This window comes from Medicago truncatula, chromosome 5, assembly GCF_003473485.1.
Source record: "Medicago truncatula cultivar Jemalong A17 chromosome 5, MtrunA17r5.0-ANR, whole genome shotgun sequence".
Lineage (NCBI taxonomy): Eukaryota > Viridiplantae > Streptophyta > Magnoliopsida > Fabales > Fabaceae > Medicago > Medicago truncatula.
The window spans coordinates 38970334-38997661 of NC_053046.1; the positions used below are offsets into that span (position 1 = coordinate 38970334).

General features: G+C 34.8%; 2 protein-coding genes and 1 long non-coding RNA gene across 4 annotated transcripts; all 3 read left to right on the forward strand.

Annotated features, from left to right (window-relative positions):
* The first annotated feature begins 12045 nt into the window (after positions 1–12045).
* LOC11431811 (serine/threonine-protein kinase TOUSLED) lies at positions 12046–18486 on the forward strand. The gene is made up of 16 exons (XM_024785014.2): positions 12046–12084; positions 12732–12821; positions 13074–13280; positions 13451–13501; positions 13681–13788; positions 14150–14185; positions 14428–14540; positions 14620–14686; positions 15320–15386; positions 15753–15850; positions 15917–16096; positions 16260–16470; positions 16839–17103; positions 17291–17345; positions 17536–17697; positions 18065–18486. The coding sequence occupies exons 1-16, from the start codon at positions 12046–12048 to the stop codon at positions 18158–18160; spliced, it is 1845 nt and encodes a 614-aa protein (XP_024640782.1). The 3' UTR covers positions 18161–18486.
* Positions 18487–19984: 1498 nt separating this feature from the next.
* On the forward strand, positions 19985–22583 carry LOC112421994 (uncharacterized). Of its 2 annotated transcripts, XR_005646287.1 has the most exons (6): positions 19985–20096; positions 20640–20948; positions 21365–21451; positions 21876–22093; positions 22188–22297; positions 22493–22583. It is a non-coding gene; the product is annotated as an uncharacterized lncRNA (long non-coding RNA). The 2 variants fall into 2 exon arrangements; XR_003012432.2 differs by having other exon boundaries at positions 21876–22297.
* A 99-nt stretch (positions 22584–22682) lies between these two features.
* LOC11425727 (serine/threonine-protein kinase TOUSLED) lies at positions 22683–25612 on the forward strand. The gene is made up of 7 exons (XM_039834376.1): positions 22683–22833; positions 23007–23217; positions 23575–23839; positions 24017–24071; positions 24268–24429; positions 25167–25278; positions 25360–25612. Exons 1-6 carry the CDS (start codon positions 22720–22722, stop codon positions 25260–25262), a joined length of 903 nt encoding a protein of 300 aa, XP_039690310.1. The 5' UTR covers positions 22683–22719; the 3' UTR covers positions 25263–25278; positions 25360–25612.
* Positions 25613–27328: the final 1716 nt, after the last annotated feature.

Consider the following 27328-nt stretch of genomic DNA (forward strand, 5'->3'; position numbering starts at 1 on the left):
TGACCGGCTCCAGCTGATACCATCCCCACTTCCGTTTCTTTCTTCTTGTGGTGTCCATTACCATACCTCTTCGATGCACTCGTAGAAGATTCAGCTTTCTCAAACACAATGATTCCATCCCTGACTGCTTCCTCAAGACGGGTTCCCATAGTGACCATCTCCGAAAAGTTGTTCGGGGCGGCGATGATCATCCTCTCAACATAATCTTTCCTCAAGGTCTTTAAGAATGTCTGGGTCATTTCTTCTTCATCTAAAGCAGGAGTGATACGGGCAGCTGCCCCTCTCCACCTTTGTGCATATTCACGGAAACTCTCCTCCTTTTTCTGAGATAGGGACCTGAGGAACTCCCTATTCGGCTTCAAACGAGTGTTAAACCCGTAGTGGCTCTTGAAAGCAGTGGCTAGCTCATCAAAAGTATGGACATCATCTTTGCTCAGACTAGTATACCACTCTGCAGCATCTTCCATCAGACTGTCTTGGAAGTAATGGATCATAAGGGAATCATTGTCCTTGTAGTTGCCCATCTTCCGGACGTATTTGACAATATGATTTTGAGGACAAGTCAGCCCGTTATATTTGTCGAACTCCGGGATTTTGAACTTTTTAGGAACATCTACCTTCGATACTAAGCAGAGATCCTGGGTTTTAATGGAGTCTCCATTTCCCCTGTTGGCCTTAATTTCCCGTCGGAGCTCTTTGGCAAGTTCTTCCATTCTCTCTTCCATAGTTCCGGTTGTGGCAATACTCCCGTGGTGTGCGTTGGCATGGACAAATAGAGGCACCGCATTCACAATGGGCTCGGTAACAGTTGTTGCAGCTTGAGTCAAGGCGGTACTAATAGGAGTTAAGTTTGCCCCTGGGATTGGGCCATTGTTGGTAGTACCAGAGGTCCCTGCCCCTGTATTAGCAGTATAGTACAGCGGAAGTCCGTAAGGATACCCGGATGGCATGATAGAGCGGGGATCAGTTGTTACGGTAGGAGTCACATTTGCAGCTGTAGAAACTACAGGAACTGGTTGTTCCTGAGCAGCCAACAGAGCAGTCATAGCATCATGAGCTTTGGCCAATTCCTCCCTTAGAGATGCCAATTCGGTACGAAGCTGTGTGTTCTCTTCTTCCATAGCCCTTTTCTTTCTTCTGTATTCTCTGGTTCGATCGGTTCTATCAGGTTCGTAAACTCTCTGAGCACGAGCCACTTTTCACACTGCGGCAGAGAAACCAGGAGCTAGTGAGCACTTGGAAGCCTTTGTGACCAATGCATGATGCATATGATGCATGATGTGCAAATGCAAATGCAAAAGACTTATTTTTTTTTCATCGAAGGATTTTTAAACAAATTAGAAATCTTGCAAATAAACAAAATTACACAACATTTTCAACAAGGTAAACAAATGAAGCTCTCAAGCATGGGAAGTAGTCGGAAGATCATCGGACTCGGAATCTGAATCACAGTATCTATCAAAGAAGTCTCGTCGTCCTCGAGCTCTCTTGGAGTCCCTCATAAGCAGCTCATCTTTCTCTTCCAATTCCCTCCGGGCTTTAGCTAGCTCTTTCTTCAACATTAGATTCTCATGAGTCTTCTGCTCATCTCTACCATCCAAAGTCATGATTAGATTCTCGGCTTGATTGTACCGAGCTTTCCACACTTGCTTCTCACGACTCTCCATAGCTAGATGCTCCTGATACATATCCTGAGTCGCGGGGAGTAGAGGTAGAGGCATAGATGGAGTAGACGAAGACACGTATCTCATAGCTGGATAAGGCATACCAATCTCCTCAGCTCGATCTATCACCCACTGAGTATAGGCCTCATGAGCAACACCGGATCTCACACCTAGATGCTTCACACTCTTTCTTCGAACCTTGGACCAAGCATCCATGAAAGCTTTCCTTTGTCCGGTAGGAGCATTCGTGTAGAAGAAGAACTCTGGAGATGTAGCAAGATTGATGGGCTTCGACTTCATAGGGAAACCAAACTGCCTCATAGCAAGCTCGGGATTGTAGTTGATTCCTCCACGGGTACCAAGAAGAGGTACATTGAGAAAGTCTCCACAACCCATAATGATTTCCTTCACTTGAGCGGTAGGAGTGAGCCAGACGACCTCATTAGGAGTGAGGGCCATAATCCGCTGCGAGTAGGACCAGTTCTCCGAGTTATCATGGAAGGAACTCGGAAGGTGCGAAATAAACCACCTATACAAAAGAGATATGCAGCAAAGAATATACCCACGGCCCTTGAGAGTCCTGTCATGAATGGCGTGGTAGGTATCCGCTAGCAAAGTAGGAACCGGGTTCTTGGAATGGAAGATCTCGATAGCATTCATGTCCACGAAGTTGTCGAGGTTCGGAAAGAGAATGAGCCCGTAGATAAGCAAAGCAAGAATAGCCTCGAGCGTATCCTGACAAGTAGTACTGAGATTAGCTTGATCAAGAAGATACTTTGAAGTGAACCCCCGGATGTGAGACTTGGTAATAAGATGGTTGGAGACGTCGGAAGTCTTGAGGTAGAGATCCTTAGCAATAACCAGAGGAGTAAGAGAAGTCCCGGGACCGGTGAAAGGCGTCTTCTCGGCTATAGGTAAACCCACTAGATTGGAGTAAGCCTCGAGAGTAGGAACCAACTGGAAGTCCGGGAAAGTGAAGCAACGGAAGCTCGGATCATAAAATTGCACCAGAGTGTGCACTAGCTTCTCGTCCACATCGGTTCGGAGCAAAGTAAGCAATCCCCCATACCGGAGTCGGAACCCTGTTTGACTCTTGACCTTGAGTGCCAACTCTCTCAAACTAACCAAATCCACTTCCTTGAACTTGTAGCACTTAGTCTTCTTCATACCTGTGGTTATTTACAAAAATTTCCATTTGTTTAAACCCTTCGATGAATGCATGAAAAATGTTTATGCATGAATGCATGTATGCATGATTGTGTTGTTTTAGTTACAATGTGGGTTGAGATTCAAAGTGACAAGGCCACGGATGGACACGGCGTCCGGTGAACTAAGGCTTTAGATAATAGTAACCACGGTTCTAACACAGTTCCCAAACTGCAACCTCTCTCACATATATCATGGTAGTACAGGACGACACCCGTTCCATGTTTATTTGTGAGAAGGTCTAGCTTGAGTGTAGTATCGCGTGACGACTAAAGTTTGAGACAACACTCAATTTAGCCACCGCACTACGTCCTAAAAAGGCTAGGATGGGTTTGGTAACTACGGTTCATAGCTTCGTCGAACAATTGAAAGTGAAGTGCCTAAGCATGACAACACACGCCGACAATATCACCTTCAAAATGCCTCAGCTATGTGAGATTGATCGCATAATCCAATACACGAGGCAACCCCCGGATCGAATTGTCGATTATATCTCTACCTAAACATAAGTTCACTCAGCCCGGGTTAGGACTTTTGATATTCTCACCCCACACGTCAAATGAAAGTAAACAAGTATTCACATATGTAAGCAATAAAACAAAGCGTAAATAAACTAAGGAAAACTAGGCGCGACCCGCTAAAAATATTTCCCCAGTGAAGTCGCCATTTCTGTTATCATGGTTTTTGGGTGCCAAGCCATTAATTGGACTTGAACCTTTTGACCGTTGATATCTCTCTTTTTTCTTGGGAAGGGAAAAATTGAGAAAAAACCCTTAGATTCTAAGTTCGGGGGTCGGTTTTACTACGGGAAGGTGTTAGGCACCCGGAGTAACTATAGTACTCTATAGGAGCCGTTTTCCTAAGTTTAATTCTACGCTTTATTTTTATTGCTTATTTTGTAAAAAGGAGGGTATGATTAGTGAAGAATGGGGGTGAGAAGAAGTAGAATTTGATTTTATTTCGTTGATTTGAAGAAAATTTTAATGTGTTGCTATTTGATTTTTTAAAGTTTGAAAATGATTTTTTTGAAGAAGAGAAAGGAGGCCTTAAAGGCTTGAGAAGTAAAAATGCGAAGTTTGTCCAATTTTACTTAATAAAATAGTCTAAGTCACTTAAGGTTCATTTAGAATTTTCTTAAGAAAGTAAAAGGAAACATCAAAGGAGTTTTGACTCCAAAGTTCATTTTAAAGAAAAAAAAGCTAGAATTATGGAACTTGGTTTGCTTTACGAAAAAGTATTTTCTAAGTACTCGCGTTCCCTAATCATACATCTAAACGAATGTCATACACCGTGTGTGAGTGTCGGTGCTCGTGTCGGTGTACATCAATAGAGTCCATAGTCCCTTTTACATTGTCCTAGATACATTCTATGGTCTTTGTGTGAAACATAAAAGATAATACCTACCTAAATATTACAATTCCAAACAAAAGTAAAAAAAATGAATGCAAAGAAACTAAACTATGTAAAAGAATGGAAATGGAATGCTAAATGATATGTATGAAGTACCAAAGTAAACTTGTTAGTGAGAAAAAAACATAACAAGTACTAAGGAATAAAAGCATGCAAGATGGCACAAAAAGTCAACAAAATGCCATTAAACCCTAAAAACTTAGGTATGAAACCTAAAGCATTCTTGGCCTCTAATTCTCATGCTTTAACAAATTTTGAAAGAGTTTTCTTTATCTCAAGTTATAGCATGGAATTATTGGAAACATGCAAGCATGGTTTCATGCCATATTTTCTAGAATAAACTTGGCATTTTATGTCTTTCAAAATATGCATATATTGTTCATAAAATCAAGAACTTATGAACCAAATCAAAACAGCAAATCAACATGAAATTATAGGCACAAATCTCTCATATTAACACATCAAGTAGCTTTTATCACATATTCTCACATCAAGGACAAATGTGTGAAGATGAATCCATAACAAATAATTCAAAGAGAATTAAAATGCTATGAATTAATTATACAAAAATTTCATAGATCCTTAATGTTCAAAAATGTCATAAAAACACTAAGAAAATATCAGGAAATATGTGATAATTTTTGGAGGTTTTTTAGGGAAAATTTTAAGCATGCAGGGGTTCAAACAGCAAAGAAATATGGTGCAAACAGCAGGAAAACAAACAAAAACGTAAAAGAACAAAGCCCAAACCAAAGGCCCAAAAACCAAGAGATCCGGATGCACAGGGAGCGTTGGATTGAACCAGGGAAGGAAACCCTAGATCCAACGCTCAGGATTGAAGGGATTGGACCGGTCTTGAACCGGTCCGGTTCAGTTGTCTATAAAAGGGAACTAGCACCGGTTTAATTCATTTTCATTCTCCTTTCTCTCTCTACACTCAGAGCCTCTCTCTCATCTCTCACCTCTCATCAGACTTCCTCACCGGAGTTGATGAAGCCACGGCGGAAACCTAGGTGGTTCGCCGGAAGCTTCATCTTCTCCGGTGAACCAGCGCCCAGAAATCAACCAAACTTGCACCAAATCCTTCGCCTCCTTCTTCTAAACACGAATCCGTAATCTGTTTTCATACTTGAAACGTGAATCAACGCAGATCTGATATTTTCTTTTACGGTTTCAGAAAGTTGAGTTTTCGTTTTTTTTTGATAAGATTCTATGGATTTGGCACAGATCTTCGTTGATTCACTTGGATTGATGTTTTTCGAAAGAGATGAAGTGAACAAAGACTTTAAGCGATGTGGATCTAGAACTTTGACGCGACGTGAAACTGTTTTGAGGTTTTTTTATCTTTTTTGAATTGAAACATTTTGATTCGTACAGATCCACATCACGTTGGTCTCGCCACTGTTCTTGATGAAGAAAAACTGAGAGGAAACGTTTTTTGTTTACGATGTAGATCTTATTGATTTCAGTTTCGGTTTCAAAGGTGTTTTTTGGTTTTCGAATTTTCTTAAACCAAAACGTTTTTTATCACTAAGTTCTACATCGTTTTCCAGTGATTGAACTTCTTTATGAGAAAAACGAGGTGTTTGAAGTTATACCTGAGGTTTTAATGGAGATTCTGGTTGATTTTCTTCAGAAAAACCGTGATCTGCTTGCTGCGTTTTTGATGATTTTGTTATTGAGCTACTGAAAATAAATCAGTATTTGTGTACGTGAATCTTCATCTTCATCACCGGTTTAAACCTAGCTTCTTCCCTCTTCTTTCTCTTCACTGTTTCCTCGTGATCAGTGCTTGAGTTCGTCGCGTTTCAGTGATGAACTCGCACTTCGAATTGCGAGGAAATTGATTCTGTGATGATGATTCCGTGTTGAATCTCTGAGAACCAACGAGTAATCCAAGAAACTTTGTTGAATTCTGTTGAATTTGGTGTTTTTGTGTTGATTTGGTGGAAATCAATGGTGGATTGAGGTGGTTAGGGTTTCTGCCATTGATGAATCTTTGAAGCTTTTTTGTTGATTCTGTTTTGATCTAACAGAAAAGAGAGAGAAAGTTGAATTCTGTTTTGGTGAGTTGGCGTGTGATCATTCCTTCTGATTCTGACTTGTACAGTAAATGCGCCTTTTATAGGCTGCCATGTGTGCATTGGGACCAATGGAATAGTGACATCTGGACCTGTATGGAAGAGGCACGGCTTTGGACTTAAAATGGACTTTGGACTTTTCTGCAAAAACAAAAACTTTAAGGACTGAACTGCAAATAACCCAAAAAGGACTGAAATGTAAAAAAAAACAAATTCTGGACTGACACGCAATTTTGGACCTCTTTGGGGACCAAAATGTAAAATAAAAAATAAAATTGGAATAAAATTGGCAACCTGACAAAACGTAAAGTGAAACTAAAATAAAATTGACAAAACGGACTAAAACGAACCAATGGCTTAAATGAGGTACTTCAAAGTAACCTCCCCATGCCAAAATTTCGTGTGAAATGACCAAAATGCCCCTAGGGCTAAAAATGACCTAAACAGAATCAAATTGATCTGACACTGACTCAGACGCAAATTTAAAATGAACTTAACAAGGTTTACTGATGGAAAGTTAAAAATGAATTTAAAAAGACTCAGAGACAGTCACAAGGATGAAAATGGGTCCCACTGCAGGAAATGACCAAAATACCCTTCTGTATGACTTTTTGCAAATTTTGAAATAAACTGCAGAAAAAGCAACGTAATGATTCAGAGACACTTTTGAATGACTTACAAGACAAGTAAAGACGTTTTGAAAGGTTTTATGCAAGAAAAACATAGGTACAATTGTGATTGAAAATACTGCGAGGCAGAGACAATTTGAACTGTGCAGTTGAAATTTGATAATTGACAAAGTTTGAAATGAAATTGGGCCCAGTATTTTTAGGTCCAAAAACAGGGTATAACAAGACTGAATTGAGAATCAGCAACTTTGAATCTTCAGTTTGATTAAAGGATCAAATTTAGCTTCTGGTGAAAATATTGCTTCTGATGAAAATATTGCTTCTGATGAAAATATTGCTTCTGATGACTTTCTGCTTCTGATGACGTCATCTCTTCAGGAGCAGTTTAGCTTCAGGAGCAGTTGAGCTTCAGGAGCAGTTTTCTTCAGATGCTCAGAATTTCTTTTTCTTTCCATTGTTCTTCCAAGACTTATCAAAATAACTTGAGTAGCCTTTGGTCCTGTACACTTGAACAATTATTAGTAATAACCAATTGACAATTTTTAATACCTTGTTATCATCAAAACTTAATAAGGTTCATTGTGAAACACATTTTGTTCCAACAACCTCAATCATAAAAATCGCATAAATCACATATATTATATAAATATAATATAAACCCATCTAAAATAACTCTAGACTCAATTAAATAATTAATTAATTCGAAACGGGCGTTACACTAAGTCACACTATAACCAGCCCACAAAGGACTATAAATACCACTATTGAGATCATTCTCAAGGCATCACATAAACAGGAAGGGAGATGAGAGTTTACTTTTCGTTTTTAAATTAAGGACTATTAAATGTTTTTTTAAAATAAATTATATGTGATTGAAGTATTATATGATCGTTTATCATGTTAATATGTTAACTTTTTATAAAACATTTCATAGTATCTGTAGTTTAAAAATGAAAAGTAAACCATCATCTCCCTTTCCCTCGTAAACCCTCCATCCAAACACACCCTAAGGAAACAACTACCCACGAAGGTATTACCTGGGAACCAAAATCCTTAGCAAAATCCGTAGGAGACCCTTTTCTTGCAGAATTTGTACCAAAATTCGTAGAAAAATCGAGAATTTATAGTAGTATAAGTATATGTACATGGAGTACAATTTTAGACATCCGCAACATACTTTACACATAAATATACACATAAGTTCATTGTCAAAGGTCACAGTAAATAACAAGTTTCATGTTGACAAAGGGACACCCAGGGGCGGAGCCACCCCCAGCTAGCCTGGGCACTAGTCCAGGCTCAACTCCAATTTTCTTTGTAGCAAGTTCAGCCATTACTAGAACTTTTAGTTTTTTCTGCGGATTTACCTGCGAATATTTATGTAAATTCCGTATGAAACACATTTCCTGCAGATTTTGTCTAGGATTTCCTGCAGATTCCGCAGGAAATGTGAAATTATTCGCTGGAAGGAAGTAACATTTTACGATAATTTTTTTGCACAAGCTCTATAAAATTTATGTTTCCGCCACTGGGGACACCAATATATCTAATTGTTACGGTTAACGTTAAAAAATGGGTTCTTTTTCAAAAAACATTAAAAAAATGGGTTAAATAACGTTTTACTCCCGATATTTGAGTGAGTTTTGAAAAAATCCTTGTAAAATAATTTTTTATAGATCCCCTTTGTAATTTAAAAATTCCATCTAAAACAACTTTGATCTCATCTGAGTAGGCAACTAAACTAATGTGGCACGCTGATTGGACAAATTAGTTTATTTTTCAATATTTTAAAATCCATCTCACATTTTTGAAAAAAAAATAAAATGAAAATTAGATTATAAAACAAAAGGAAGAATCGCAAAACCTAATGTGCTTTTTCATAAACTAAGTCAAAACCTAAAGTACTTCTTCAGAATAGCAAAACATTTTTTTTTATCCCCTTCTAAAACCTAAATAAATAACTAGAAGAAAAAAAATAAAGGCTTAATTGCACTTTTCCCCCTATAGTTTGCCAATTGTGTGATTTTGCACCCCATAGTTTTAAACGAGCGATTTTGCCCCCTATAGTTTTCCCTTTATGGTCCCCATAACATTTAGTGTTGATATGTCTGTTTTTTTATCAATTAATGTGTGTCACGTGTGTAATTCCATTTTTTAAAAAATAAAAAAAATGATATTTTTCTAATTTTGAGAGAAGAAGACACGTGATATTTCTTCTTAAAATCTGAAAAATCACGTGCTCCTTCTTTCAAAATCTGAAAAATACTATTTTTTTATTTTTTTAAAAATGGAATTACACACGTGGCACACATTAATTGATAAAAATCAGCACTAAATGTCATGGGGACCATAAAATCAGAAAGGGGGAAACTATAGGGGCAAAATCGCTCGTTTAAAACAATGAGGTGCAAAATCGCACAATTAGCAAACTATAGGGGGGAAAAGTACAATTAAGCCAAAAATAAAAAAGAATAGGAAAATAGAAGAAGAACTGACGGAAGAAAAAGAAAGATGCAAGAAGGAAGAAGAAGAATCGACGGAAGAAAGAAAACGAGGGTTAGGCTTTACATAAACTCCATATTTGCATGATGCCCTTCTTGTGGAACATACTTTATTGAATGATACCCTTCTTAAAACAGCGTTATATGCTTGCTGAGAGTACTAAAGAATTAGTGGAAACAAAGGAAGAGTAAGAAAGGATTATGTTGTACCAAATCCTCACTAGTTAATTTGATGAGGTCAATGCTGTTTTTTATGGAGAGAAAAAAAATGAAAGGGGGATCTAAATTTTTTATTTCACAGGGGTTTTCAGAAAGGGAGAAAACATTAATTAACCCCTTATATTCAAACCACTTCCAATTTCTTCCATAAGTCCTTGTCTTGATAGCAATAAAGAACATATCTGAATTATTTTCTGACAACCTCCATGGTTTATGCATCTGTCGTCATAGTTATCATACTTACATCTCCAAATTGGAGTTTAGAATCGGGTAAATGACCTATTCAACGACTATACTTTTGCTCAAATAGATCATTAGCTGAATAAAAAACAACAATGATCCTTTTTGGTCTAGTGCACTAATAGAATACTAGTATTAGATATTGGTAATGAATATTATAGATATTTCTTTAATTGTTCGAATTAATAAGCCTTTTTTACTTGACATTTCAGCTCATCAGTTAAGCTATATTCAATTTACGGATCTCCAAGATTGTCCTATAAAATTAGGTTCTATACATAATTTCTTGCAATCATGTAAATTGAATAACTTGATCAAACACAATTATTTCCAATCATGTAATTTCAATAGTTTGATCTTCAATAGAATGATTAGTATTTCATCTTTGCAAAATTTTTAAGAGTCCTCAATCGGATAGGTGATGGTCTGACAATGTGTTTATAAGTGGACAATCCTCACCTCACAAGTCGGTTTTGTGGCCTGACGATGTGGCTTTGTGAACTCAAAGGATTTCAATGTTGAAGCTCTAATACTATATTGAAATGGGGCCTAACTCATCCTTACAAAACCAGCTTGTAAGGTGAGGATTGCCTCCTCTTTATATACTCTTCTCAAGAGTCTTATCTATCCGATGTGAGACTTGAGTTTTTCCCAATATACCCCCCTCACGCCCAACACTGTTTGGACTCTTTGGGCTTGGTGCGTGAATAGGTTTAGGCGGCCCTTGAATTCGACAAGCTCTGATACCATGTTAGACATGGTGGTTGGGCCTAACTCAACTCCACAAAACCAGCTTGTGAGGTGATGATTGCCCCCACTTATAAACACATTGTCAGACCATCACCTATCCGATATGAGACTATTAACAAAAATAGATCTAAAACAGACAGTTAGATCATGAATCATCCGATTAAGATCAAACAATATGCAATTTTTGACTACACCAATTATTTCAAATTTTGACCCCTAGAAACCACTTTCCTATAAACATATCAACCTACAACAATTTCACAAAAGAAAAAAAAGGGTTAAATAAGTTTTTAATTCCTATAAATATAACAAATTTCATTGTTAGTCCTCATAAAAGAAGTGACAAAGTTTCGATCCTCAAATTTTTATGCACATAGTTTAAATTATTATTAAATTAAAATTTGATTAATTATGATTAAAATTTTAAATTTTTAATTGATTTTTTATAGACATGTTAAGAACATTATTAATTTTTTAAAAAAAAAAAAATTAGAACTTTTTAACATATAATGAATTAAATATGATTTTTTTAAACATAAAAATTTCAAGATAAAACTAATGAAAATTTAGATCTAAAAATCAAATTTTAAGCCAATATTTTACATATGAACTTTTTATAATATTTTAAACAATTATGTAAAAAAAATCACTCAAAAATTTAAAAGTTTAAACATAGTTAAACAAATTTTAATTTAACTAAAACTACATGCTGATATTTTTATAGAGATCAAAATATGACACTTTTAATAAGGATTAAAAACAAAATTAAGTATATTTATAAAGACCAAAACATGATATTCTATCAATTTAAATAAATACATTGAAGAAATGGCAAAACCATCATAAAATAAATATCTTTTATTTTATAAAAAATAACCAAACATATTTAACAAAAAAAAAAAAAATAGTCCATACACAATTTCAAAATCAAAACCTTTATTTCCTTTGTTGTGAAGTGATGCTTCATTCCATTGCATACCCAATTTAAATAATCAAATCAAATCAAATCTTCCCTCCCAAACTTTTGATTCCACCACTCTTTAAGAAACTCAAAAACCCTAGATTCTCTCTCTCTCTCTCTCTTCCCAAAATCAATTAGTTCTTTGATTTCTTTATCCAATTTTTCACTTTCCATCACAAAATCAACACACCCATTATAATTTTTTTGACCTTTACATTTCTTCAACTGATTCTGTGATTTTCCCATTTCATAAATTTCACAATACCCTAATTTTCTTTACGTGAGTCGCTAAAAAAATTACACCTTTTTCTCTTTGATCACGAATACGTAAGACCAAATTCATCTCAAAACTCGTTCTTCCACTGCTTCTCAGCAGCTGAAGAAATGCTTGAGCCTTGCAGTTCAAGTGATTCTGATGATGATGTAAGTTTATAAATTATTATCTGCTAGATGAGTTATGTATTTACGAGGGTTCTTTTTGTTATGTTTGTTGATTATTCTGATTTAGTATCTGGTGCTTGCAGTTTTTTTTTTTGTTGGTTCACTGATTGTTTATCGAGTCCTTGAATGTGTTAGACGCCATTACTACCTTCTTTATATGTTCAAAATTAGAATTACAAAAAGAATCTCCATTCTCCAACATATCTTTTGTTAGTGCATCTCAAATATGTATTCTTTTCGTGAGTATGGTCTGTGAATGTGTTGTCCGATAGTCAGTTTGGTCTATATGAAATTATTTGTTCAACACACAATGTGAGGACCAAAGTGAGTATGGTCCGTGAATGTGTTTTTATAAATTTGATACAGTCAAGGACTTTAGCGATACTGTCTCACACATGTGAGGACCAAAATGATTGTTCATTCATCATTTATCTGTTTATGCTGTTCGATATTTTATAAATCTATGTGGCTTGTTTTGTGTGTTTTCATTGTTGATGTTGTTTTGTTAGCAAGAAGATTATTTATTTTGTGTGGGTATTTGTTTGTTGATTATCTAGAAAATAGTAATGGTTGGATGTGTTATTTTGATGAATTAATAGATTATCTTTATGTTCATATTTCTATTCCAGATTGGTGGGGAATTCTTGATTCAAGCCAACACACATAAGCGCCAAAAAATTCAAGAAGATGATAATGCTGATGGTATCGAAAGTGCCGAGGTTTGTTTTCATATGGTGGCTTTGTATACTCTTTGCTATAGTATAGTAATAGAATAGCTGTGTCTCATTGAAAATACGGCAATTCGTCAGATAAATTGCTTATGTTTGGCTTACTTCTAAATACTTTATAGTTGTCATTTTCTGTTAATAGTATTTTGATGACTTCAACCGCTGTAAGAAGTGGTACTCTTTGTCTCAAGATTTGGTCATGTAGTTGTTTTCATTCCAACTAAAAAACTGTAACTTTATCAGGTTGTTCCTGAAGGAAGACAAGCTAGTTTGGAAATTGGGGAGATAAAAAATAATGTTGATGCAAATAGAAACAAATCTGGTCGTGGAAGAGGAAGTTCTGGTTCAGGTAGCAGACGTGGTTCCAAATCTAATGATCAGACCAGAACACAAATTTCTTCTGCAACAGTTTCAGCTTCAAATGGTCAGAATGAGAATGTATGTCATAAAGTTGCTTTGCCTCAAATATTTGGTTCTTTATTGTGTTTTACTTTTCAATCATCCCTATCAGTTATGCAAGCTGCGGGAATGACATTTTGCTTGAGCAATAAATTTTATGGATTGATCATTTATGTTGCAATCCTTCATTGTTCGTTAGAAACTCATATTTTTGTTTGCAGGATGGTAGACTCAAAGATCAGTTTCATAATGATAATAGTGCTTCATTAGAGGTATGGGTTGTTCTTCTATATGTATATAATTAGAATTAGAATTTTGATATAATCTCTTTCGATTGTCTCTGTCTCTTTCCCAACCATACCTCAATGACGTTGCTGATACTTTATAACTTCACTATCGTAACTTTCAATTTTTATTCTCTCAGTTTGATTTCATCCTTTTATTAAATTAGGAGGAGAATGCATCTTTACGCACAAAAATTGTTGCGTTGGAGGAAGACTTGCGTAAAGCAAAGCAAGAAACCTCTGAGCTTCAGAATCTTTGTCCACGTTTAGAAAAGGTATACGAATAATTGTCCGATTACAACAAGAGATGTGAATCAGAAGGATGTTTTCTGAATCTTGAATTGTGTATCAAGTCATAATAATGAATAGTAGCAACTTATCCATTTAATGCTGGCTAGTCGAGACATTTTGATGCAATTCAACAATAGTAGCTTACCTGTTTCATGCTGGCTAGTCGAGCATTAAACTGGCTATTCTCATTCGAAACCAGGTCGGTTGTGCGACCTGACAAAAATGGCAGTGAAAAAACCAAACTGTGTTATTCAAACTGCGTTATTAAAGGTAATAGATTTGACAGTTCTTGAAATTAATGTGATGCTTTTCTGTTCGTCTAATGTTTGAATTTGGCACATGTAGGAACTGAAAGATCGTGAGGAGCAAATGAAACCTAAGGTTTGATTATTTTCAGCTTATGATTGGACAATAATTGTGGTTAAACATTTCTTCCTGACACTATCAAGACACGAGACTCCTATTGGTATACATGTTATTTAAATTATAATGAAGTGGTGGATTCAATTGTGCATGCGCATGAAACTTCTATAACAAAGATGAACTAGAAGTTTTAAAGAGGCTACTGTTAAGAGGCATTTCATGTGTCACATAAAAATAATATCCGATCTTGTATTTTGCAGAGAACAAAAATAATATCTGATTTGCTGATATCAGTTTCAAAGGCTGAGAGACGAGAATCAAGGCTAAAAGTACGTCAGGACTCTTTGAGACTCGGAAATGTTGGTGTAATCAGGTAGGTGAAGCATTGTGATAAATACTTTTTTATAATATTTTTATTTAGATTTTCTTATCGGTTTGGTTATGAATTTTAGAGCTGGAACTGTCTTATCTGAGACCTGGGAAGATGGTCAGGCGTTAAAGGATCTGAATGCCCAGCTTGTATGTCTAACCTCTCTCTTCCCCTTCGTGTTTATTTATTTATTGAATTTATTTATTATCCACCAATGGTATTTTCATTTGCAAGAATGATCATAGATGTCACACCCTCTTTGGGACAATGTCTTCATGATATATCGGGATTCAAGATGAGATACCTGTTCAAAATTGTTAAACACTATAGATTTGTATTGATGTACATTAGCCAATGATTGAAATATATATTTTAATTGTATTGCTTGAATATTTGTATGTACCCTATAAAAACAAATCGATTGTTTCTGATGTAACATATCGTTAAATTAAGCTGTCTCTAAATATATTTACGTGTTTCATTTGTGCAACAATGCTTTTATGGGCGTCTCAGTAAAGATCTTGGATTCTAAATATTATCTAACTTTTGACCTTTTGCTTTTGTTGAATTGATGACTAAATACAATTATAAGGATTGTTTTTTTCGAACTTCCAAGCATTTTCCTTTTGAATACTATTAGGCAATTGTTTGTAGTATATTTTGTGAATGTTTCTATAACTTGTGTGGTAGTTTTTTTTATTCGCAATTGAGGTCATGCATTTAACAGTAGTTTGATTTTGTAATAACATTAATTCCCTTTTCTCTTGATTTATGTTTTACAGAAACAACTGCTAGAAACAAGAGAGGCTATTGATCGACAACGCAAGTTATTAAAGAAAAAACAATCTGGTAACACCCAGTTTCCATTTTTATTTTAAAACTTGTCTTCCTGAGCATGGGGAAGACTGGATGAGGGGTTAAGCAGACTGCATGAGTGACTGTCCTTTTACGCTCTCCCTTCGTTCTTAGTTTGTACTAATTGTTTTTGTAACATGTAATATACCATGGATCATAATAAACCTGTACATTATATAATTTGTTTGCACCAACTTGTAGTATCCTTCACTATTTATTTATTACCCTAATGTTATTGTAAATCATGAATATGCTCCTTAAGATGGCTAACTGACACAATAAATATCCAGTATCACATTATTCTACTCACTTTCTTATGGTTGGAGTTTTGTTTTTCATGGTCCTTTTCTATGGTTAAAGATAAGGGACGTGATGTGATAGATGCAGAGGCTGGATTGCAGGAAGATATTCTCATTCATGAGGAAATCTATAAGTCTCGACTAGCCAGCATTAAACGGGTAAGTTGCTACTTCTCTGATTGTTCTATTTCCTTTGTATGTTATTAATCATGGAACAATTTTCAGGAAGAAGAAATTGCTCTGCGAGAGAGGGACCGCTACGAACTAGAGAAAGGAAGTCTAATCCGTGAAATGAAACGCATACGGGATGAAGATGGTTCACGGTTTAACAATTTTCAGATTCTAAACAATCGTTATGCCCTTTTAAACCTTCTCGGAAAGGGAGGATTCGGCGAGGTGTACAAGGTTTGAACTTTAGAGTACAATAGCAATTATTTGATCATATTTGTATTACTTTATCAAATATTATACAGGGTTGAGTTAGTAAAACCAGAATCTTAGAGTTCCTTTTTGTCAATTGCAAATAAACACCTTTCTGCAGTAATTTAAAGTAAGAAATTTCTAGCAGGCTTTTGACTTACTGGATCATGGATATGTCGCCTGCAAGCTTCATGGTTTAAATGCTCAATGGGCTGAAGAGAAGAAGCTAAGTTACATGAGGCATGCAATTCGAGAGTGTCATATTCACAAGACCTTGGTCCATCGCCACATTGTTCGTTTATGGGACATCTTTCAAATTGATCCGGATACATTCTGCACTGTTCTAGAATATTGTAGTGGTATATACACCTCATCTGTTTTATGAAGATACTTATTTTGTTGCCTTTTCAGATAATTATTTGAACTTATCTACTGGCACAAGTACTTGTGAGATTGTTTGAGAGAGCTTATGAAAACAACTTGTGACATGTTCATAAGCTGTTTTCAGGTTATTTCCATAAGCTCTCCAAGATAGCTTATGAAAACAATTTGATTTGATTTTCTTTTATTATAGAAATAGCTTTTACATAAGCACTTATATGACAACCATTTATGCTATAAGTGCTTAATTAAATTGTTTACACAAACAGGGCTTATAACTATTGTATGCTTGATTTCTTGTTTGGTCAACCTATCCTTCCTTTGATCCTCCTCTGTTCTCTACCAGGAAAAGATCTTGATGCTGTTCTTAAAGCAACACCTATATTGCTCGAGAGGGAGGCTAGAGTCATTTTAGTTCAGATTTTCCAAGGCCTTATTTACATGAATAAAGGAGCACTCAAGATTATCCATTATGATTTGAAGCCTGGAAATGTTTTGTTTGATGAACTTGGTATTGCCAAAGTGACTGATTTTGGTCTTAGCAAGATAGTAGAGAATGATGTGGGATCCCAGGGTATGGAACTTACATCCCAGGGGGCTGGAACGTATTGGTAAGTGATGAAGATCATTGTTGTAGGATTTCGAATTTTGAAGTATTCCAAATTTGTTGGTTTTAACTTTTAAGCTTCTATCTCTTCATTGTACTTTAATTTTGATGCTCCTTTTATGTTCCCATGATCTTTCAACATTTTCTTTAATAAAACCTCTTGTTGCCTTCTTTTCTTTTTTAATTTGCAGGTATTTGCCTCCGGAATGCTTTGAGCTCAGCAAGACACCTCTCATATCATCCAAGGTAATTTTTTTTTTCAAGTCGTGAATACATGGATAGCTTTTTTGTGTCAATTTTCAATTTGTCAGTCATTTTGGTCAATGGATATTTCACTTGAACATTAATTTCATGATGTCTGTATTATGCAAACTACTAACTCTTGGACAGACATCTTACACGATAATCTCTTTACATTTCTAACTTGTGAAAACAGGTTGATGTCTGGTCTGCTGGTATTTTGTTTTATCAAATGCTCTTTGGTAGACGTCCTTTCGGACATGACCAATCACAAGAGAGAATACTTGGTGAAAAAACGATTATCAAGGCACACAAGGTTGAATTTCCCTCTAGACCTACTGTTTCTAATGAGGCAAAGGTGAGTTGAGACCTTTTTTAATAATTACCGCCAAGTGGCTGATTGTTCTTTGGCCATCTTTTATTATTTCTTAGGCAATTGTATTCTCTAAGCAGCAAACTGAAATGTAGTTAAGGTTTTAATTGTCGAAGTGGGAAACAGACTATGAAGTAGTTAAATAAAGTCTCAACCGTTGATTTCTGATCAATAACTATAATTCTGCGCTGTATTTTCTGAAGAGCACTCCTCACACTATAATTCTGCGTTGTATTTTCTGAAGAGCACTCCTCACTTTAGAGGAGCCCAATAAAAATTAGCAGTACTTACCGTCTACAGTTCTTACTTTGAAACCTGACAATTATCTCTACTGTGTGTACAATTTTGCCAGGATTTTATTCGGCGGTGTCTTACATACAACCAGGCTGAGAGACCAGATGTATTAACCATTGCCCAAGATTCGTATCTTGCTTACTCAAAGAAATAGTGATGTCCATTGACATGGGTTGTTACCCTCACCCCTACCATGGGGAGGGATATCATCTTCTAACTTCAGTCACTAAATATATGTCAGAATTTGTATAGGTTGTAAAGATTTTGTAATCTTGATTGTGTCAAGAGAAAGGATGTTTCCTTACTCTGAAAAGCATCCCTGTTGTCTTTCATGCATTTCTCATTTGATTGAAAATATTGGAGGTCGTGATGTATAGGTAGGTAGGTGAGTGAGAAGGTTCTCTTGATTTTTAATATTTTTGCCACCGAATTATAGGATTTTAAGGCATATTGATATTGATTGGCTACTTTTTGTTTAAATTTGTGGAGATGTTTTAAAAACATTTGATTGAAGAGTTTATGATAAATTGACTAAATAGGTGGTACAAAAGTACTACTAGTTCTCAATGTTTTCCAATTTCCATAGCCCCAGTGATGGAATTATCAGTCTCCACCAAATAATCTATTCATTGCCATATTCGTAAGGATGTGGCATTCCTTATCGATCTACACCAAGTATCTGCAACAAGCCTTGGGGAAATGCACCTGGTGCCGTAGCGAATCGAGTAGCTCTGGAAGCATGTGTACAAGCTCGTAATGAGGGACGTGATCTTGCTTGTGAGGGTAATGAAATTATCTGTGAAGCTACCAAATGGAGTCCTGAACTAGCTGCTGCTTGTGAAGTCGGGAAGGAGATCAAATTTAAATTCTCAGCAATGGATACTATTTGAATTCCCAGCAATGGATACTTTGTAATCCAGTAATTATCATTCGTTCTGTTAATTTCAATTAAACTCGGCCAAGTACATACGAATAAGTATATGTAGAGTGAGTACAATTCTACACATCCACAACATACTTTACACATAAATATACACATAAGTTCATTGGCACAGGTCACACCATATATGTAAATAACAAGTTTCATGTATACAAAGAGACCAATATATTCAATTTTTACAGTTAACATTAAAAAATTATTCAAACCTCTTCCAATTTCTTCCATAGGTCCTTGTCTTGATAGCAATAAAGATTTGATCTGAATTATTTTCTTACAACCTCCATGGTGCATGTATAGTAGACTCTTTAAACTTTAAATTTTTAAAGTCGAATTCGTCACTTTTCAACACAATATTTTACTTTTTATTTTTATTTTTATTTATTTAACCAATGTCCTAAGAGTTAAGGACACTCTTTAACATTTCTCTGAAGTAAATGACTATGTCAACGACTATACTTTTGCTCAAATAGATCAATAGCCAAGTAGAAGCAGCAATGATCCTTTTTGGTCTAGTGCCCTAATAGAATACTAGTATTAGATATTGGTAATGAATATTACATATATTTCTTCAATTGTTCAAATTAATAAGCCTTTTTTACATAATATTTCAGCTCATTAGTTTAGCTTTTCAATTTACGTATCTACAAAGTTTGTCCTATAAAAATTGGGTCTATAAATATTATTTTCATCCATTTGATATCAATGATTATTTAAAATTATCAATCTATTAATTAAATTGATTGGACCACCTCATATATATATAATTTTTTTGTGGTGGTTGGGTTCGAATCCCAGACCTTGCATATATTATGCATTGTCTATAGTGAGTTAAGTTCACGAGGACAATTTTTTTTTTGTGGTGGCCGGAGTTTGAACCTCGAACCTTGCATATATTATGCGTTGTTTCTACCAACTGAACTAAGCTCACAAGGACAATTTATAAAAAGTAAATTGTTTTTTTGATTTAAAAAAACTAACAATAAAATTAACACTTCTCTAAATAATATTAAGAAAAAAAAGTATCGGGTGGTTGGTGCAACAAAATATCCACGCCCGACGGATCGGATCAGTTTTGCCAACAAATTTAGACTATTAGTGAATTCATTTTGATTCGAGGGAAAAACGACTACTTCAAAACTCTATCGCTCAGGTAACGTTTTCTCCGATCTCAATTCTCTTCATCGTTTTCAATTTTTCACATTTTTATGCTTGCAGTGATTCGCTTTGAAACCCTAAATCGGGTTTTCAATTTGATTTTTACTTGAATTTGTTTTTCGGCTAGTTGATTTCAATGCTAAATCCTGAAAGAACACTTTGTATAAAAACCACTTCAAAACGATTTCAACTCTTCACATGTTAATGCATATGTAGTGATTCACTATTTCCAATTCAATTTTCACTTGTATTTGTTCTTGTTCCGCCTGTTGATTTCGATGCTAAATCATGGAGGAAAACTTCGCTCCATAGTTTCGTAATTTTTTTCTCATTTTCATTGAAAATAAACTTCAAAGCCCTAAATAGATTTCCGATAAGTGTTTATTTGAATTTTCTGTTCCGCGTGCTAAATCGTGAAAAACACTTCGTATAATCAAAATAATTTCAAAACGCTAAATTGATTTCTGACAAGTTTTTACTTGAATTTATTGTTCTGGTACTTGATTTTTATGTCAAAACACTTTGACTGTCTTCACAGGAGAAAGAATTATGGAAGCTATGTTGCATGATATGGAGCTTAGGTTCGAAGCCAAGTTTGAAGCCAAGTTTAAAGCCATTGAATCAAAATTCGTGTGTAGGCATGTTCTCCAACGGTGATGATCCATTCGCTTGGATCGCCAAATCTGAAGTGTATTTCAATGTTCAAAATACTCCTGCCGATTTAAAAGTCAATTTGGCTAAACATTGTATGCATGATGACGTTTCTAAAGCTTTGATTAAGGAGGGTAAAGAAGAAGCTCCGACTTGGGAGGGACTGAAGGATGCATTGCTTAAAAGCTGCAGCGGCGTGAGTGATGCTGTGAATATTTAAGTAACTATTAGGATGGTTGTGGCGGGCTATGTATGGATAAGTAGATTATTATTAAGCCTTAAATGGTTGATACTCTTTTGTGCTTTTGGAGTAGTTTGAGAAACCCTCTACTACTATTATCTTTTTACTATCAATAAAAATACACTCTGTTTCCTAATTGCATTTATTTCTTGTCTTTCTCTTTGTTGGTTGTTTTGGTGTTTTGGGTGCGCAAGACTGCTTGGTTTGCAAATGTGTTGCTTTATATGTAAATAAATAATTAAGACCTTTTATATGATCTCTTTCAATTGTCACTTTAGCCACCATATCCCAATGATGTCGCTAATGCTTTAAAATTTCATCACTGTGATTCAATTTCTTCTATCATTTGATTTATCTTTGTATTAAATTAGGGGGAGATTGCATCTCTACGTACAAAAGTTGCTCAGTTGGAGAGAGACTTACGTAAAGCTAAGCAAGAAACCTCTGATAAAGAAAAGGTATACCAATAATTGTCTGCAAGGTTGTGATTCAGTAGGATGTTTTCTTAATCATGAATTCTAAAGACATAATATACCATGATAATTAATATATAGTTTCAAAAAGGTACACCTATAAATGAAATAAAATTTAGCCCAAATTTAACTAATTGACACTTAATTTGCTATTAACAATAAATCTTACGCGTCATATATAAATCTTAGATTCAACAAAATTTATGCTCAAACTGAAAAAATTACAATAATTTACATTGTATCTCCTGGTTTCAAGAATAGTACAACTTCAAATTTATAGTAAATTGTAAATGTCTTTTTGAAATGTAAATTGTAAGGACATATGTATTCTAGGTAATAAAATTGACAGTTGTTGAAGTTAACATGATTGTTTCCTGTTACTTTAATATTTGATTTTGGCACATGTTAGGAACTGAAGCAACTGAAAGATACCGAAGAGAAAATGAAACCTAAGGTTTGATTATTTTTCAGCTTTTTATCGCACAGGAGTTGTTGGTAAACTTTTCTTCCTGATTCTATCACGACACAAGACTCCTACATGGTATTTAAAATATAATGAAGTGGTGGATGAAATCGTGCATGTGCATCAAACTTCTATAACAAAGATGAACTAGAAATTTTGAAGAGGTTATTGTTCTCATACTCCTGTATAAGTTAAGGAGCATTCCATGTGTCAAGCATAAAAAAAAAGGTTAAGTCAGCCTGTTCTTGTATTTTGCAGAGAACAGAAATAATATATGACTTGCTGAAGTCAGTGTCAAAGGTTGAGAGACAAGAAGCAAGGCTAAAAGCACGACAGAATTCGTCGAGACTTGGAAATGTTTTAATCAGGTATAGGTGGAGCACTGTGTCAAATTTTCATATTATTATATATCATGAATGTGCTCCTTAAGATGACTAATTGACATAAAATATTTGTTTCAAATCAACCTATCGGATACTGCTAGGCTATATTGTATCACATTAATCTGCTTACTTTCTAATGGTTTGAATTTTGTTTTTCTTGGCCCTTTTCTATGGTTGAAGATAAGGGTGATGGAATAGATGCAGAGGCTGGATTGTCGGAAGATATTCTCATTCACGAGGAAATCTATAAGTCTCGACTAGCCAGCATTAAACGGGTAAGTTGCTACTTCTTCGATTATTCTATTTCCTCTTTATACTTCTAATGGTAGAACAATTTTTAGGAAGAAGAAATTGCTTTGCAAGAGTTCCACCTCTATGAACTAGAGAAGGGAAGACTAATTCGTGAAATGAAACGCATACTGGGTGAAGATGCTTCACAGTTCAACAACTTTCAGATTTTAAACCATCGTTACGTCTTCCTAAACCTTCTTGGAAAGGGGGGCTATAGCGAGGTGTACAAGGTCTAAACTTTACTGTTCAATATTAATCATTTTATCGTATTTATATTAATTTTGTGAATATTATACAAGGTTGAGTTACTAAAACCAAAATCCTAGAGAGTTCCTTTGCCTTTTATTGGCAAATGTAAATAAATACTTTTTTGCAGTGATTTGAAGTAAAAAATTTCCAGCAGGCTTTTGACTTGGTGGAGCATAGATATGTTGCATGCAAGCTTCATGGTGTAAATGCTCAATGGAGTGAAGAGAAGAAGCAAAGTTACATAAGGCATGCAATTCGGGAGTATAATATTCACAAGACCTTGGTTCATCGTCATATTGTTCGTTTATGGGACATCTTTAAGATTGATCCAAATACATTCTGCACTGTTCTGGAGTTTTGTAGTGGTATATATACACCTCACTTGTTTTTTTAAAACAACTATTTTGCTGACTTTTTTGGTAGATTACGAGTCTGTTTGGATTGAGTTATTTGAGCTTATATATAATGGTAGATAAAGCTTATGAAAACAACTTATGACATGTTCATAAGCTGTTTTGAGCTTATTTCGATAACTCTATAGGATAGCTCATGAAAATAATCTATAGCTTATACGTAAACAGTTTGATTTCATTTTATCTTTTATAATAGAAATAGCTTTTGCTTAATTAAGTTGTTCATCCAAACATGGCCTCTAATATTGTCTGTTTGATTTCTTGTTTTATCTACGCACCTTCCTTTAATCCTCCCTTGTTTTCTACCAGGTAAAGATCTTGATGATGTTCTTAAGGAAACACCTATTTTGCCCGAGAACGAGGCTAAAGTCGTTTTATTTCAGATTATCAAAGCCCTTGTTTACATGAATGAAAGAATGCCGAAGGTTATCCATTATGATTTAAAGCCCGGAAATGTTTTGTTTGATGAGCTTGGTATTGCCAAAGTGACTGATTTTGGTCTTAGCAAGATAGTGGAGAATGACGTGGGATCCCAGGGTATGGAACTTACATCCCAGGGTGCTGGAACATATTGGTAAGTGATGAAGATCATTGTTGTAGGATTTCAAATTTTGAAGTGTTCCAAATTTGTTAGTTTTAAGCTTTAGCCTCTTCATTATACTTTAACTTTGATGCTCCCTTCATGTTTCAATGATCTTTCAGCATTTGCTTCAATAAAACCTCTCTTTCCCTTTTCTTTTTTGATTTGCAGGTATTTGCCTCCTGAATGCTTTGAGCAGAGCAAGACACCTCGCATATCATCCAAGGTAAAAAACTTTTTAATTCGTGAATACATGAAAAGCTTTTTCTGTGTTATCGATTTTCAATTTGTCAGTCATTATGGTCAGTGGACATTCTGGGACTTGTGTCATGGTGTCCGTATTGTGAAAACAACTAACTGATAGATAACCATCTTTCATGATAATCAGTACTCACTTTACATTTCTGACTGGTGGAAAACAGGTTGATGTCTGGTCTGCTGGTATTTGTTTTTATTACATGCTCTTTGGCAGACGTCCTTTCGGGCATGACCAAACACAACAGAAAATATTTCTTGAGCACACAATTATTAATGCACATGAAGTAGAATTTCCCTCTGGATCTACTGTTTCTAATAAGGCTAAGGTGAGTTGAGCCCCTTTTCTAGTAATTACTGCCTGTTGCCAATTGTTCTTTGGCCATCTTTCATTTACTTATATTATTCTATTATTTAGTGGTGGACTCAATTTTTGCTTGTTTTAGGTTATATTTATTGGACAAAATGTCAACTTTATTCCATGTGCAAGCACAATTGGCCTTTGTGATTTATCTGAATTTGTTATTTCATTCCTCCATATCTCAGTGCCATTAAAATGATGTTGGTTTAATAGTTGAAAGTAATTTGCACCAATGAGAAATTATTGGTTGTGCAAGATATTTTTTTAAGTTAAAAACTTTATCCTTCTTATCATCACTGACAGAACCATAATAATATTTCTTAGGCTTGAACAGAGTTTTACGGAATTCCCCTTTTTATTTTAATATAGGAAGGTTGTAATTTTCATTTATGACCCCAGATATAAGCATGCTTACGTTTGGTGTTCACTTTCTTAATTTAGCTTAAAGAAATTGAGTTGACTCCATATAAAGTGCAATGCCAACCGTTGATTGAAAGATTGTGATGAAATACAGCTATATGAAAAACGAATGGTGTAGTTAAAGTCTCAACCATTAATTTCCAATCAATAGTTATAATTCTGCATCATATTCTCTAAGGAGCACTCATCATTTTAGAGGAGCCAAATCCAAAAATAGTACCTTTTTATCTACATCCTTACTATGAAACCTGACAATTATCTCTACTATGTGTACAATCTTGTCAGGATTTTATTCGGCGGTGTCTTACATATGACCAGGCGGAGAGACCAGATGTATTAACAATTGCTCAAGACTCATATCTCACTTTTACTCAGGAATAGAGATGTCCATTGACTGGTTTGTTACCCTCACCCCTATCATGTGGAGGGATTTCATCTTCTAACTTCAGTCATTAAATATCTGTCAGAATTTGTATAGGCTGTAAAGATTTCAAGAGAAAGGGTGTTTCCTTACTCAGAAAAGAATCCCTGCCGTCTTTCATGCATTTCTCATTTGATTGAAAATATTGGAGGTCGTGATGTATAGGTAGGTGAGAAGGTTCTATTGATTTTTAATATTTTTGCCACCAAATTATAGGATTTTAAGGCATATTGATTGATTGGCTACATTTTGTTTAAATTTGTGGAGAGTTGTTTTAAATAGGTGGTACAAAAGTACTACTAGTTCTCAACCATCAGATGTGATGTTTTCCAATTTCCATAGCCTCAGTGATGGAATTATCAGTCTCCCCACCAACAAATCTATTCATTGCCATATTTGTAAGGATGTGGTATTCTTTATCGATCTACACCAAGTATCTGCAACAAGTTACAGACGAACAAGTATATGTAGAGTGAGTACAATTCTACACATCAACAACATACTTTACACATAAATATACATATAAGTTCATTGGCACAGGTGCCACCACATATGTAAATAACAAGTTTCATGTATACAAAGAGACACCAATATATTGAATTTTTACAGTTAACATTTAAAAATTATTCAAACCTCTTCCAATTTCTTCCAAAGGTCCTTGTCTTGATAGCAATAAAGAACATATCTGAATTATTTTCTGACAACCTCCATGGTTTATGCATCTGTCGTCATAGTTATCATACTTGCATCTCCAAATTGGAGTTTAGAATCAAGTAAATGACCAACTCCACGACTATGCTTTTGCTCAAGGTTTTGCAACTCGAGAGTTTACCTCAACTCGTTTTACCTAGATAAACTCGACTCGTAAACTCGAATCATAAACTCGTACGAGTTTACCTAAAATTGAAATTTTATACAATTTATTATATGCATACATATGTAAGCTAATATAATACTGTAAAAAGATCAATAGTGAAAAATATAGACTTACTTATAAATGCAAAGTATACCAAACCACCATAAAAAAGTGGTATGCTTAACTTAGTATCAAAATAGAAAAATTAACACACAAAAGCATAAGTTTCATAAGTCTCTAAAGTCTACCCATCCCAAAAAGAAAGTTTCACAAGTTTATAAACTTGAGAATAAAACTATCCAAAAAAACAAACTAGGTAATTTCTTCGAAAGGTCGATCTTCTAAAGTTCCATAACACCATTATCATCTATATCTTCATCTTCGGAAACCTAATGTTTCATTCGCTCCCCTGTTCTTGAAAACTCAAAGAAAATGATATGAAATGTTTCACTTCAGTAAGCTGAAACGTGTTGTAAAGCTAGAAAGTAAATATGTTTTCATTTGGGCTTGAAAAAAATGGGCCAAAAACAATGGGCCATTTTGAAGAGAAAAAAAAAATACAGGAGTAAACTCACAAAAACAGTAAACTCACCCGATTTCACACGAGTTTACCGAGTGTTAACTCGGTCAAACTCGTCAAACTTTTCGATTTTACCAGAAATTGAGTTTACCTTTGAGTTAACACGTTTTTAACAGATAAACACGTAAACTCGGTAAACTCGCCGAGTTGACACCGATTTGTGGAACATTGCTTTTGCTCAAATAGATCATTAGCTGAATAAAAAAACAACAATATTACAGATATTTCTTAAATTGTTCAAAATTCACTGAAATTGTTTGAACCTATCTTCTAATATATTAATATTATCTTTTGTGTTGTAAAGAATTTAAAAAATCAACACACTACAGTAGAGAGGTAGTAGTATTTGTGCAAAGTAGTAGTATTTGTCTATTCTTCATTACGAGTATTGAATTGAGGTTGATGCATATAGTTTTTTTTTGTTGTTGAAGAAGCACATATAGTATTTATTATATGTTACGATTGAAAATAAATAATTAATATTACATTGAAAGTTAAAATGACATGTATTTTAGATGCATATTTGTTTGCATAAAGTTAAAATGACATTTATTTTGGGGCTAGCTAGGCAAAACGAAGTAACTTGTATT